Raw genomic sequence first — 13,124 nt, 5'->3', positions numbered from 1 at the left:
ACCCTGCTCACTGGCAAGGAGATCAAAATAGATCAAAATAGATCTCCATCAGTTAAGCTATATAATGTAAACTTTTTTGGAGAGGAGGAAGGCCTAATTCAATGACTTTAAAGTCATTGCCCTTCAAATGATACAACTATAAGTGATAGATATTATATACAATATCTTTATGCAGTGTTTCTAACTTGGTATAATATTTATTTGGTTTTGCTTTATTCCTTGCTTCTTGCTCTTGATGTAGGGATATCACCTTAAGGTGAGAACACTAATCTTTTGTTATGTTTATGTCTTTTTCTGCAATGAGTGTGTGCGTGCAGTTTCAACAGCATAATTTATATATACCCTGCCATTAAAATGCTGCATACTGATCTAACATGCACTGTGAAAAAGTGTTACTGACAATGTGTCTAAAAGTTTTCAAAGGTCTGAGCCAATTTTAATCTCATGAAGTGTAAATATATCATTTTACTAAGAAGAATATAGTTGCCCTTTGGTCTGTAACAGAGGTCTACTTCTTTATTTATTTTTTTGTTATTAAAGAAAATGTAATTTCTCAATATTTCATCCCAAAAATCCCTGATGTCTACTTTGTTGAATTGTTATTTCATTTCAAAAACCAAAGGAACCTGAAGTAAAGTTGCAGGGTGTTTCAGCCAATACTGGTGGGGTAAGGTTTTTTAGATTTTTGCGGTGTGGTCTTTGCAGGGAACAGGGAAAGAAGATTGTTTTCCTTGCACATCAGCTGTTTTGTGTGCCATGCATGAGTATTCTGACCAGAAATCATAACAAATCATTCTATGTTTCTTATTTGAAACAGATAACTGTCAACTTGATGTCTTCAGTTAAGGCACTTAAATTCATGAGTTTTGGGTTCCTCACTTGTACTACTCAATAGATTTGCCACCCATCAGAGTTTTTGCAGGCACTTCTATAGCTCTTATCAGTGCAAGTGGGGTGCAGTGCCATCATGGTACTGTCAAGAAAATTTTGTACTTTCCCACAGGCTTAAGACCTACTGGTGCCTTTGAAAAACAGTTTGCTATATATCCATAGCTACAGCATATATGAAGTGTTACAAGTCTAACTGTACTTTTAGGCCACTTCACACACTTTTATCAAAGTAAATGAGGCTGATGGTTGACTGACAGCTTTTTTTGAGTTTTTTGTTACCTGTGCATGTTTTAAAGGGAATCCACTTTCTGAGATGACATTTCAAATTACTTTTCTGTCATCCAGTCATGCATATATACAGCTGCCATGTGTACATTTATTTATAAAACAATGCCAGTTTAACGGTCAGAAATTTATCCATGCAAGCCTGAATATAGGGTATGACTACTATTCTGGTAAATGCCATTCGAAAACTATAGCTTTTACATAAGTAATTGTTTGGCAGGATAGAAATATAGTCCAATGAGTTGGAAAAAGTAACAGAGGAGATTTGTCTTTTACTTATGCAGTAAAAGACTTCAGTCTTACTCTCTTCCTGATGGTAAATTGTCCTGCAGCCATTCAACTCATATAAAATAATAACTTGAGGTGAGCGTAGTTTGAACTAAATAGTGCCTTACACTACAAATAAGAAACAGTTCAAGGATATTGCTGTGGAGATTATGCTTTTGAATTAGATATCAATTTTAATATATTTCGAATGCTGGCAAATTTAAAGTTTTTTGAATGTTGGAAAACATTGAAATGTTGAAAAACATTGAAATGTTGAAAAACATTGAAATGTTGAAGAGCACTGTAGAAATACAGCACTTCTCTGGGAAGTCTGGTGCTGCTGCAATGGTCATTTTTATTGTATGTGATTTAGCCTTTTTCAGCTTGATTTTGTGCAGACCATTAAATATTCTTAAGCATAATTCCTGAGTTAAAGATCCCCATTAGGAGCTTACATTTACAATGAGAAGTGTTTCATTGTGTGGAAAAGTAGTAAGATAGAAGAATTTGATAGTATAATAAAATTAGAAATTTCAGTATCTTGAATTAAAAGAACCCCAACAGTCTGCTGTTTTTATTAGTTTATATGTTATATAAAATCATATGTGCAAATAATTACACATGTTTTTATTAGTTGGATGCAGCGATCATGTTTTTTCTTTCATATTGCTTTAACTGCATGGTGCTGTTTCTTGCAGCTGGATGAAGAAACCTCGATGTGGTGTGCCTGACCAAACAAGAGGTATCTCCAAATTTAACATCCGTCGGAAACGCTACGCGTTAACAGGACAGAAATGGCAACACAAACATATCACTTACAGGTACGAAAGATATTCATATAGGTATATAAATGTCACTAATAGTGATGACTTCTAATTTAAAGTAAATGCAAATTCCTGAATATTTTTCAATATTTTGAGAAGTCTATTATTAATGTAGATATAAAAGTGCTAGTAAGGGTACCTCTTCTAAGTATGTCTGTACTACATAAGAACCAAGTTGTTTTCTTGGATTAAAATTACATGTATTTAATAGCAGATGAATTCTCTGAAGCTTACAGCATCAATTTAACACCCAGTATGTCCTTAACGCCACCTTTCAACTTTCTTGGTATCTTCTCTGGGAATAATGCTCTGAAGGTAGGAGTGCGGTAATGAAACTCAGATCTCTAATTTAAGTATATCAAATAGGTTATTGAAAGGAGACAGTATCTGCAAAATGTAGGTGCTCATGGGTCTGTTCTAAATACAAAGTAATTTAATTATAATTTGATGAGTCGCTGACCCGACCATTTCCTGCCTGGGTGATGATGGGTGTAGGGGTGTGTGCAGGGCAGTTCATCTGTATATCTCCTGATTCTGGCATGAAGTTAGCACACTGTGCCTGCTGTTAAAACTGAGGCCTTGCAGGGAAAGTTAGGTGGAAACTTGCAAGTTGTACTCTCTAGAGCTCTGTCAACCAGAGAAAGAGTCATGTATATAATATAAAATCAATAATTTGTCAGGAAACCAAGGATTCCAATACAGACTGTTGGAATGTTCACATAGCCTCATCATGGATTCCTGTAATATCTAAAAGAGCTAAGTTCTAAGGCATAAATAGTTTTCAAATTCATGAACTGGTGCCAATATTCATGAACCCATACCAGTACTAAATTTAAAGTTCATAAGCTCTAATTGTCATCTAGACTGTTGCTCATACCCTGGTGAAGATACAGTTTCATTAGTAACTCTGTGTCACTGCTGTGGCTTATGACCAAATTGGAGAATTCTAGTTTAAGACATTGCATTCTGATATAACATCAAGCAATAAGAATTGACTGCCATGAGGCTGGTATGTTGCATTGTCTGGAGTCCTTTATTGTTAATGTAAATGCAATTTATAGTTGGCCAGAATAAGAATGCCCACCTACAGCACTTTACATTTATTTGCATTTTAGAATTTAAATGCAGTGCATGCACACTTAGGAGGCATGCATGGTCATCTACTAATATGTGTGGGTTTTTTACCACTCTGATTTGTAGAGTCTGATTCCCTATTTCATTACAGAATTTTTTACCACAGTCTAAATCCTACCACTTGTATATCTTCTGGACTGTCACCCAAGGCATTAATCAAAATAACAAATGAAGGTGCCCAGTATTAAACTAAGTGACAACTATCTAGCAATCTTTCACTTTGGAGAATTTATAGCAGTTCTTTATCTTCTGCCTCTCCTCTTCTAAAATATTCACACTCTCACTTTGACAAGACCTCCAGTCAAACAGAGATTTGAAGTGGAAAAGTCTGTAATATTTTTTGCAGTGAGTTACCATACAAAAGATATTTAAAATAGAAACCCTAAGTTTGATTAGGAAAAAAAATCATATTATCTTTTTGAATTAGAAAATAACCCAAAGCAAATAAGGAAAAAACAAACAAACAAACAAAAATTCTTTACAGACTTCTCTTCACCAATTACCTGCTTACAGACTTATGACTGGTTAAATTTTAATTTGCTTTGTCTCCTAAAATTTTCATCATATCTCTTGTATTACTTATCTGCTCTATTTTTCTCTAGGCCTTTCCTCAGTCTCTTTATAACCTAAAGGCTTCCAGCTGCATTCTGTGCTTCCCTGGCCAGTCAAACCTTGCAGTCCAAAGTGTGCTCGCTAAACCAGTCTAGTAATTCCTCCACAGAAAAAGCAATTTCTCCCTATTTATTTCAGTGTGTGCTACATCTTACAATTTTCTGGTAACCAAAACCAAAACCAAAACCCCACAACAATACTCCCAAAAGGAAGCTCCCCACCCTCACCTCCTTGCCCTGGAAATTTTCCATATTTTCAGCATTTAGATTTTCAACCTGAAATGGTTCTGCAAAATTTCAAAATGGAACTTTAAAGAAGCAACTTAAAATTATAATTATAATTAGAAGTTACATTAATAATGTATTGCTTTGCCACATACTACATTTTGAACATTTATTATGTCCTTTTGGGAACATATTAAATTTTTGATTAGGTCATATTTATTCTTAGAAAGCAGTGTTTCTGTAGACAGAACCGACATGCAGATTTCTAGTATTGGGGAAATCAGCATGGGATGGACATTGTGCCACATGAATGATATTTACTGTCCCTCAGGGAATGCAACTTTCTGCTTATTTGAACTCGTGTGTGGTATTTGTTAGAATTTCTGTTTCTGAGGAAGTTACCCAGTTTACAGTATCTCTTTGGCCTGGCATAGTTCATGCTGATACACCCTGAGAAATTATTAGTATGTATGTTATAGACTGACATGCCTTTTCCAAAGACAGAAACAGAAAGTAAGGATTTCAAACTTTACCAGCCAGAAGAGTATAGGAGTGAAGGAGAACATCCCAGAGTACATGCAAATTAGAACTCCATTACAGAACAAGCTACAGAGTTTTTAATGATACAGTCTTAATCCTTCCTTAGTACCTTAGGCTGTGTCATGTTACCCAACAATCTCTGAACATTGTACAGAATCAGAGAAGAAATTTATGAAAGCTATGAAGGGATTTAAAAAAAATATTTCAGGTTTTTAAAATGCTTTTTGAGGGGGTATTTATGAAGGCACGTGTGATTCTCAAAAATATAGTCACCTTCTCTTTTGCTAGGAAAGTAAGTTATCCAGTACTTTAAAGAAGAAGCTACAATGTGAATCAACAAACCAATCAGTTTTGTAAAAATAGAATATAAACTTTCATATATCCTTTTTAGATAGATAATTATTGAATATGAAGCCCTCCTCATCAGCCTTCTGGGTGTACTATTCATAATCTGAACTCCAGCAGTCAGTCATTTCTCAATTACCCAGATTATTCTATCTGCAAAATACTTTTGCAAGTAAAATTAGAGAATGCTCTGTAAAAATACATGCTCTGTCTTGAATTATAACCATTACTTTGAACTTGTAACAATTTAAAATAAAATAATAAATTAAAAGTTATTCTGATTTATTTTTCCTGTCTTGAGGAAGTAAAAAACCAAATTCAATTGCTCAGCATTATGTAATAATTCAATTGGTGCAGGAAACGTAGCTGTAGATAGTCAATAGCTTCATCCCAGACCCACTATAAATAATTAATTCTTTTTCTTGGCTTCAGTGTACAATGGGTCAAGCACCAGATTAATGTCTTTTTCCTATTACAAGTTAGATATATCCCAGATTTCATTTCTGAGAGAAGAGGAACAATTTGGACTGGTCTAACTTTATGCTGTTCTGATAAATGAATTAATGCTAGCTGGGAGCTTCAGAATGCAATGAAAAGTCTTATTTGGCTCGTTAGCAATAGACTGCAAATTCTGTAGTCAGAATGGTCCATATTGTGTAGAATATGGAAAGAGAAATTTTTCTTGGCTATTTGAAATCCACACTAAAAAGTAAGGAAATACTGGATTAAGAAAAAAACTTTGAAAATACTGTTGATTCATAGTAGCAAGAAGATTTTTGAGTACATTGTTACAAAGTCATATTTAGAAAACATTATATGTTTATGTTGCATTTTATTGATTTTAGATTACCTAGTAGTATATTATATCATCAGATTACTTGAAACATCTTTCATATAAAAATATTTATCTATCAAGCATTTTGCCAGCCTTGTTTTTTGTCTCATCTTTGTCACATTTCATCTCCTTGTAAGGAATGTTGAGGAGAATGTTGTCCATGAAAATGAAGAGCCAAGATAATTTTAAATTCTTTCAAACATGGTGGCAGTAGGTTGACTTTTAATGGGGCCATAGAAAATCAAAAGTAATAGTTCTGATTTAGATTTATATGAGCGAAGATATTCATAGTTTATAGCTACAAAGAGTTAACAAACTGAAACTGGAAAGGAGTTAAAGCTAAGAAAACTCACATCAGTGAGAGATTAGTGAAGCAACTCCATAGAAAGTAGATCTAGAGAAATGATGGAACAAAGTGAAATATGCTTTTGACTAGAGATAATCTATTACTTTTATTGAAAGTAACAGTGTGATTATAAGAAATAGCAAAACAAAAAACAAAACCCCAACAAACAAAACCCCAAAGTTGTGTTTCAGTTTGGGTTTGATTTACATCAGTGACAATAGAAAGGTTATGTCAACAAGTTATTAAAATATAATGTATGTTTCAATTCATTTTAATTTAATGGTTTCATATTGTGTAAAGATCTGTAACTGGCTCACTCCAAAGAGATTATTGACTGCAACTTTTTACCTACTCATTTGAAATTCGTGCTCTTTCATCTATTTAAATTTCAGATTACTGATTTTACACAGTTAAGTGAGGTATATCCTGACAATCTTGCAAGGCTCCTTAAGCTGAGGCAGCTAAAAATACGTCAGTGAAACATGGATAATTTTTCTTTCAGGATATTTTGGGGAAGGAGTGGGAAGGGAAGGAAAACCCAAAGCTTTTCTGAGATCAATAGGACTTAGGAATTCAGAATAACACTCTCCAAAACTAGACTCTTCGGGCAGCTGTAGAAATAGTAAATCAACGTGAAAAGTGCACATGAGTGATAAAATCTAATTGTTCACGTCTTGTGCAAGACGTGCTTTAAAGTTATAATGCTTGAAGCAACTATCAGGTTGAAAACCATATAAAACCAGCAATAATAACCACAAAAAAGCATAATCAATTGATACATGACTGTGGTTGTCTAAGAATAACAGCTCTCAAAATTTATAAACAGCTCTCAAAATTTATAAAAAGTATTACTCAGTTTATTAGTTTGCAAAAAATGACATGAACGTAAATGTTTCATCCTATAAATCATCTTTTATTTACCAAAATACTTTCCTTTTGAAAGTAATTCTATGTTCTTCAACCTTTTTATAAAGTTGCACTGCCAGTCTGGTCAAGGTCAGCTTTGGATCTTTCTCTCATTTGAGCTTTTTTGCTGTGAAATGATCACTAGACATTGAGATTAGGAAAGTAATACTTAAAAAAATGGATTTTTATTATGAAGGCCTTTGTCTTTCTGTAATATGAGTGGTTCTGGGTTGTCAGGTCCTATACTCTCTTCTATTTGAACTCCATTATCTGGACATGTTGAGTTTAAGATACCCAATTCCTCTCTTCTTTTTTGACTGCCTGTGAGAGTTGCCACTATTTCAGGTTATCGCTGGATTTAAGATTTAGATCTAAATGTAATAGTAAAAGTGCTCATATGAGACTTTATTTGCTTTTGCAATCACAGCTCTAAGCTGAAGACTTTTAAAGGATGGGTCCTAGTATCTCTGGTAATTGATAGACTGTCTTTACTAATTGATTTTACTGTACTTCCCCCTTGGAGATTGGAGGTTATATGATAAACACCATGAAAGAAGTGTAGTGTAACTTGGATTTCAGATGTCTGCATTGGTGAATTATTTTAAGCAAAGTTCCCAGCAAGACAATTTCAACATTTGTGTTGCACAGTGTTGGTATTTGCCCTTTTAGGATTGGACATTGGTTGTGTTAAACACATTAAAAATGGAGAGTTATTTTTCTATAAATACTCTTTTACAGGAATAACTGCTGATTTATCTAAGTTCTCTTTCAGTCTATATTTTTCAGTATAATCTTGCCCACTATAGAATGTTGGTTTGGAAGCCAGAAATTTCTCTAGTTTTAATACAGAATGTTTGCTTTGAAAAATATAACTTTACTATTAATCTGGAGATGTGGGATGCTATTTCAAAAGTAAGTCAATAGCTGAATCCCATGGGAAATGTCTGCTATCTTAGCTAGTCAGATCTAGTTTGTGAGTGTGAAACTAGCACAATGGCTCCATTTTTTATTTGTAGACAGTGATTAAAACTTAATTCTATGTACTGAAAAAGCAAGAAAATACAAAATGATAAATTTTAAAGTGTGAGTCAAACCATTTTAGACCAACTAATTAATCAATTTACCACCAATAGAAAATTCCACTCCATTTTTATCTATTTCCTCATTTCACATATAACAGCAGAAGACCCTTCTTTTTTTCTGTTTACTTAAGATCAAAATGTGACTTTGACCAATTCCTAAGATTCCTAAATACAAAAAAAAACCCCAAAAAAACAAAGCCCATGCTGTATATTTCAGATTAACTTTTCGTATATCAATATTTCAGTTTTGCTAGACATGCTCTGTTTTCTGTGAGACCCTGTTGATTCAATTGCCATATTCCTTATATATGATAAATAACAGAGGCTCTAACTCTTCAAAGAACTCTGCTTCAGGCAATACATGTGCCTTAGAGAGCACACAGCAGGATTGCCTAAGAGCACATCTGCCAGCTTTATAAGTGATATTCCTAGCATAGCAACAGGTGAACTGTTGACAATTTTTTGGTAGTGCCAATATAAGTGTGCCATTGTGATGTGCTTTGATTTAGCTTCACATGACAGGTTGCAAAATGCTGTACTTTCTCTCAAGGGGCACAGACTGAGTAGTTCATGGACTTGCTAATTAAAACATATTAAAAAAAAGTAATTCCCAAAGGAGGGAGCTTTCAGAGAGGGGTTCTGCAAGGGCTGATAGTTGGTCCAGCGTGTCCAATATTTTTTTAATCACAATGCAATACTGATCATAAAATTACTGATGAGCAAATAATTATGGAGGGGCATCATAGAAAGCACTTTAAATCACATGACATTTACATCGTGTAGAGTAAGGTCATGCATACAGATCAGAGGACTTTTTCTCTCTGACAGCAAGATCAGTGCTGTAGTACTTTAAAGTTCTGACAGAATCAGTTTAAAAAGAACATTAAAAAAATTGGAGTGACTGGAATTAAAATCACAAAAAATATTTAATAGACTGGAGAAAATGTCTTATAACAAGATTTAAAGAGTTCAAAATTTTAATTTCTTACAGACAACAAAAAGGTAATGACTTTGCAGTGTAGAAATATCTTTTAAATGTCTTTTTGTAAGGGGAAGAATGTTGAAGCTCATGTGTGTGAAAGAGAAAGGCAGAACAAGAACCAATTATACAAGCCAGGCAAAGAATAGACTAGGCATAAGTATGTAATGATTGGTTAAATCACCTTCGGAAAAAAAAAAATCAAGGAAAGCCTTGGATTCTCTACAATATCTTATCTTATAACCTGTGTTGATATCCCTTTGGAACATACATATCAGCTAAAAAATTAAGCTTTGGTTGGACAGCACTTTTGGACTCAAAGGAATAATATATTTTTGAGTGGAAGTCAAAAACTAGATTTAACTAGATTAATTTAACTAGATTTAACTAGATTAATTTAATTGGTAACTTTATGTTTTCTACATGAACCTATGAACAAAACATATATATGAAGTAAAATCTGTGAAATTAGACTTGAAAGATTTGTTTCCATTTATATAAACATAAATACCATATCATCAGGCACATTTAATTCACAAAAAAATCAGACATTCAAGGTTTATTCATGAAAGTATGTTTGTTCTCCTTTAATGTGCCATGCTGTGTAAACTGACAGAAATATTACATGTACTCTAGAACTATGCAGTTTCTGAAATTTGTGCTGGACATTCAGTCAAGCACATGTCAAATGAACAAAGAGAATCTGATTGCAGCAGTTTCAAAGCAGACACAAACCTAATAGAGTTTTTGCTGCCAGTATGAATCGAGTGGAAAAGATGCAGAAAATCAGATAGATCTGAAATTTCTTATTGTCATTCTTTTCTTGAATTCAATAATGAAAATAAATAAAGATTTAAAAAAAAATTATTTCACTATGCTTTACTAATAACTATGACAGTAAACTTCAATTCTGATAGTTTTTTGCCTTTCTCATATTTGTCACTTGAAGAAATAGTGGAGACTGAAATTTCTCTTTAAATACATATTCTTCAGTTAGCACATAATTGTCTTCTATAAAATGATTTCTCTGATGTATTCTACAGTTTTATGCAAGCTTTATGGATGTAATCAGATCATAAAAGGACATCTTAGCGTGTATTGAAGTCAAAAGGCTTTGTTTCTGATCAGGAATTTATCCAGTTGCAAATGCAACAAAGCTTTGTGAATACTGGTTGGTGGTCACAGTATGGAACTCTGCTTTTGTTAATGAACTCACTAATAAGTTAAAATTTCATTTAACTAAAAACATTTTTCTTTTGATCAGAAAGGACATGACATTTTTTAGCTGTGATGGATTCTAATTGTGGTTCAGGAGGTAAACAGTCAGTGGTTGATTAATCTGGTTATCCCACTGTTAAGAATTTTCATTTTAATATATTTTTAATCTTCTAAAGATAAGATTTTTTTGTACTGCTGGGAGTAAGCTAGCTAACATAATAAGTACTAGAATAAAGGGCTATACACATTGACACAGTAATTTTGCACCAGCTTGTTTAAAAATACTCTTCTTAAAGTATGTAATGCCAGACTAGCATGTTTTATTAAAAGCACAGAATTTATAGTAAATAGGGGGAAATGGATGTTAGCAGTATCACTTGCCACTCTGTTACATTTAATGTATGTGATGTTTCTCTGTTTCTTTCAGCATAAAGAACGTCACTCCAAAAGTAGGTGATGCTGAAACTCGTAAAGCCATTCGCCGTGCCTTCGATGTGTGGCAGAATGTAACTCCTCTAACATTTGAAGAAGTTCCTTATATTGAATTAGAAAATGGCAAGAGAGATGTGGATATTACTATCATTTTTGCATCAGGTTTTCATGGAGACAGTTCTCCCTTTGATGGGGAGGGAGGATTTTTGGCTCATGCATATTTTCCTGGGCCAGGAATTGGGGGAGACACTCATTTTGACTCAGATGAGCCATGGACTTTGGGAAATCCCAATCATGATGGTAAGAGAATATTTAATTTTAAGCAAAATAAATAAATGGCATGAATTTTCAGCTGACAGAACTACTTCCATGCTCCCTGTTTCCAAAGTCCCATTGTTTTCTTTCCTAGGTTAACATTACTTTAGAAGTATGTTTAGTCGATCAGTATCTTTGAATCTGAGGCAGAAAAGTATCTGTCTAAATGTAATACAGTATGAAAATTTATTTTGCTTGAAAACCATTAAATTCTTTTTAGGAAAATTTGTGATCATTCAAATATTGGATGTTTACATAAAATACTTTAATTCTGAATTTTTTTAACATGTCAAACTTCTTTAGGTTTAGGGAAAACATCAAATATTCTTTAGCAGTGATATAAGAGAGGTTAAGAACTACTCCAGCTACCCACCAGTTCTGAGGATACCAATGTATATAAAACCAATGTATATAAAACCTAGTCTTTAGTTTGTGTTTATGATGATGCAGTGGCAGCATTTAGAGGCAAGTCTTAAAGATGCCGTTTTGCTATAGACCAGAATTGGTGTTTCCCAGTAACTTTTCAATGCCTTTTGGAATTGATTTTAACATACCCAATTTACTTTAGTATATTCCCCACAGTCAAATAAATGACTGCATAGTGCAGTTGACATACCTAAAATTTACCAAATAAAGACTAAATATACCCTTTGAAGTTATCCTTCACAATTAAAATCTGGCCATTGCCAAGCTCTGTGGTGGTGTGACTAAATTACTGCCCTTATCTAGGAATGCTAATTTAAAGCTAAGTCTAACTTTGCATCTCTACAAAACAGTATCAAAGAAGAGTTTTTCTGTAGACATATTCTGTGGTTGATGCTGTGACAGGTTTTGTTTCCAAACAGCTACAGTTGTCCTAGTGGATCTATCTAAACCAGTTGCATAAAGTTTGAGAGATATCTTCAGCAGTGATACTCAAGAGAAGATGCACAGATAGCATGTTTCTGGCATACAAAAGACAATAGAGATGACAATAAGTGCAGAATAGTTTTATTTCCATGTTACACTGAATTTGTGAATGATGAGAGGCTTTTACTAATTCCTTTCCCTTTCTCACCTGAGATCTTCCAGGTAAAATTCAGAGCTTTTTATGTAGCAGTATTTGTAGCCTGGAGTCTGCAACAAAACCTTAATTTAATATTTTAGGAGTATAAATACAGTGTGACTGTTCCAATGGTGCAATACTTGTGCTGTGCCAGAGTCAGTTCAAGCAAGAGCTGTGCATGGCACTGTGAAAGCCCTCAGTTGCACAATGGGTTCAAGACAATTTTGTCTTGTGAAACAAGCCCTAGATTCTTACTGGAGCAAAATCTGTGCTATTGCACAGCTCATATTTGCCCTCTTCACACGTTTAGCTCAAAGGAGCACCAGTGGGAATCCTCTGTTTGTGCAGTTCAGTTACATACTCAGTCACAGCATTGTGGAGGTGATTTTATGTGTCTGCTTTTTCTTGGTGGTTGGAGACCAACACTGCACATAATATTCTATGGTTTTGGAGCTATTACTTCAACAGCTCGGGAGAATCTACAGGCATGGGTACATTGAAGTCAGGATGTCAATTTAAGTTGGGATAACTCATTTGGAGCAGTTCCACACCTTATATAAAAGTGAACAAGCTTCTGGCTATCTCATTCTCCTTTAACTTAAACAATTTTCATAGTGCAAAATGGCACTCATTTCTTCATATGGCTTTTGGGGTTGAGTTTTGTAGAGCAGTTTTCAAAAGCTGGTACTTGTACTCATGAATTTTAATATATTTTGAAGAAAAAAAGTCAAGGGAAAGTTAATTGATGCTATCACTAAAACTGTGCTTTTATGTATCTTAGAACCTTGAACTTTTATAATAAAAGGGTTTTCTATCCTTATCATGAAGGTTTAATAGTTATCAT

At 33.8% G+C, this 13,124-nt stretch overlaps 1 protein-coding gene across 1 annotated transcript in view; it reads left to right on the top strand.

Moving 5' to 3' along the window:
* Window positions 1-13,124, top strand: part of MMP16 (matrix metallopeptidase 16) — a 173,458-nt gene that overhangs the window by 90,153 nt on the left and 70,181 nt on the right. Inside the window, exons 3-4 of the mRNA XM_085053146.1 lie at window positions 2,142-2,264; window positions 10,916-11,220. Coding sequence (XP_084909272.1) covers window positions 2,142-2,264; window positions 10,916-11,220 — 428 coding nt within the window. The remainder of the gene's footprint in view (window positions 1-2,141; window positions 2,265-10,915; window positions 11,221-13,124) is intronic.

Source organism: Lichenostomus cassidix, chromosome 2 (genome assembly GCF_008360975.1).
Source record: "Lichenostomus cassidix isolate B80296 chromosome 2, HeHo_3.0, whole genome shotgun sequence".
Lineage (NCBI taxonomy): Eukaryota > Metazoa > Chordata > Aves > Passeriformes > Meliphagidae > Lichenostomus > Lichenostomus cassidix.
This window is presented reverse-complemented; position numbering and strand designations above follow the sequence as displayed.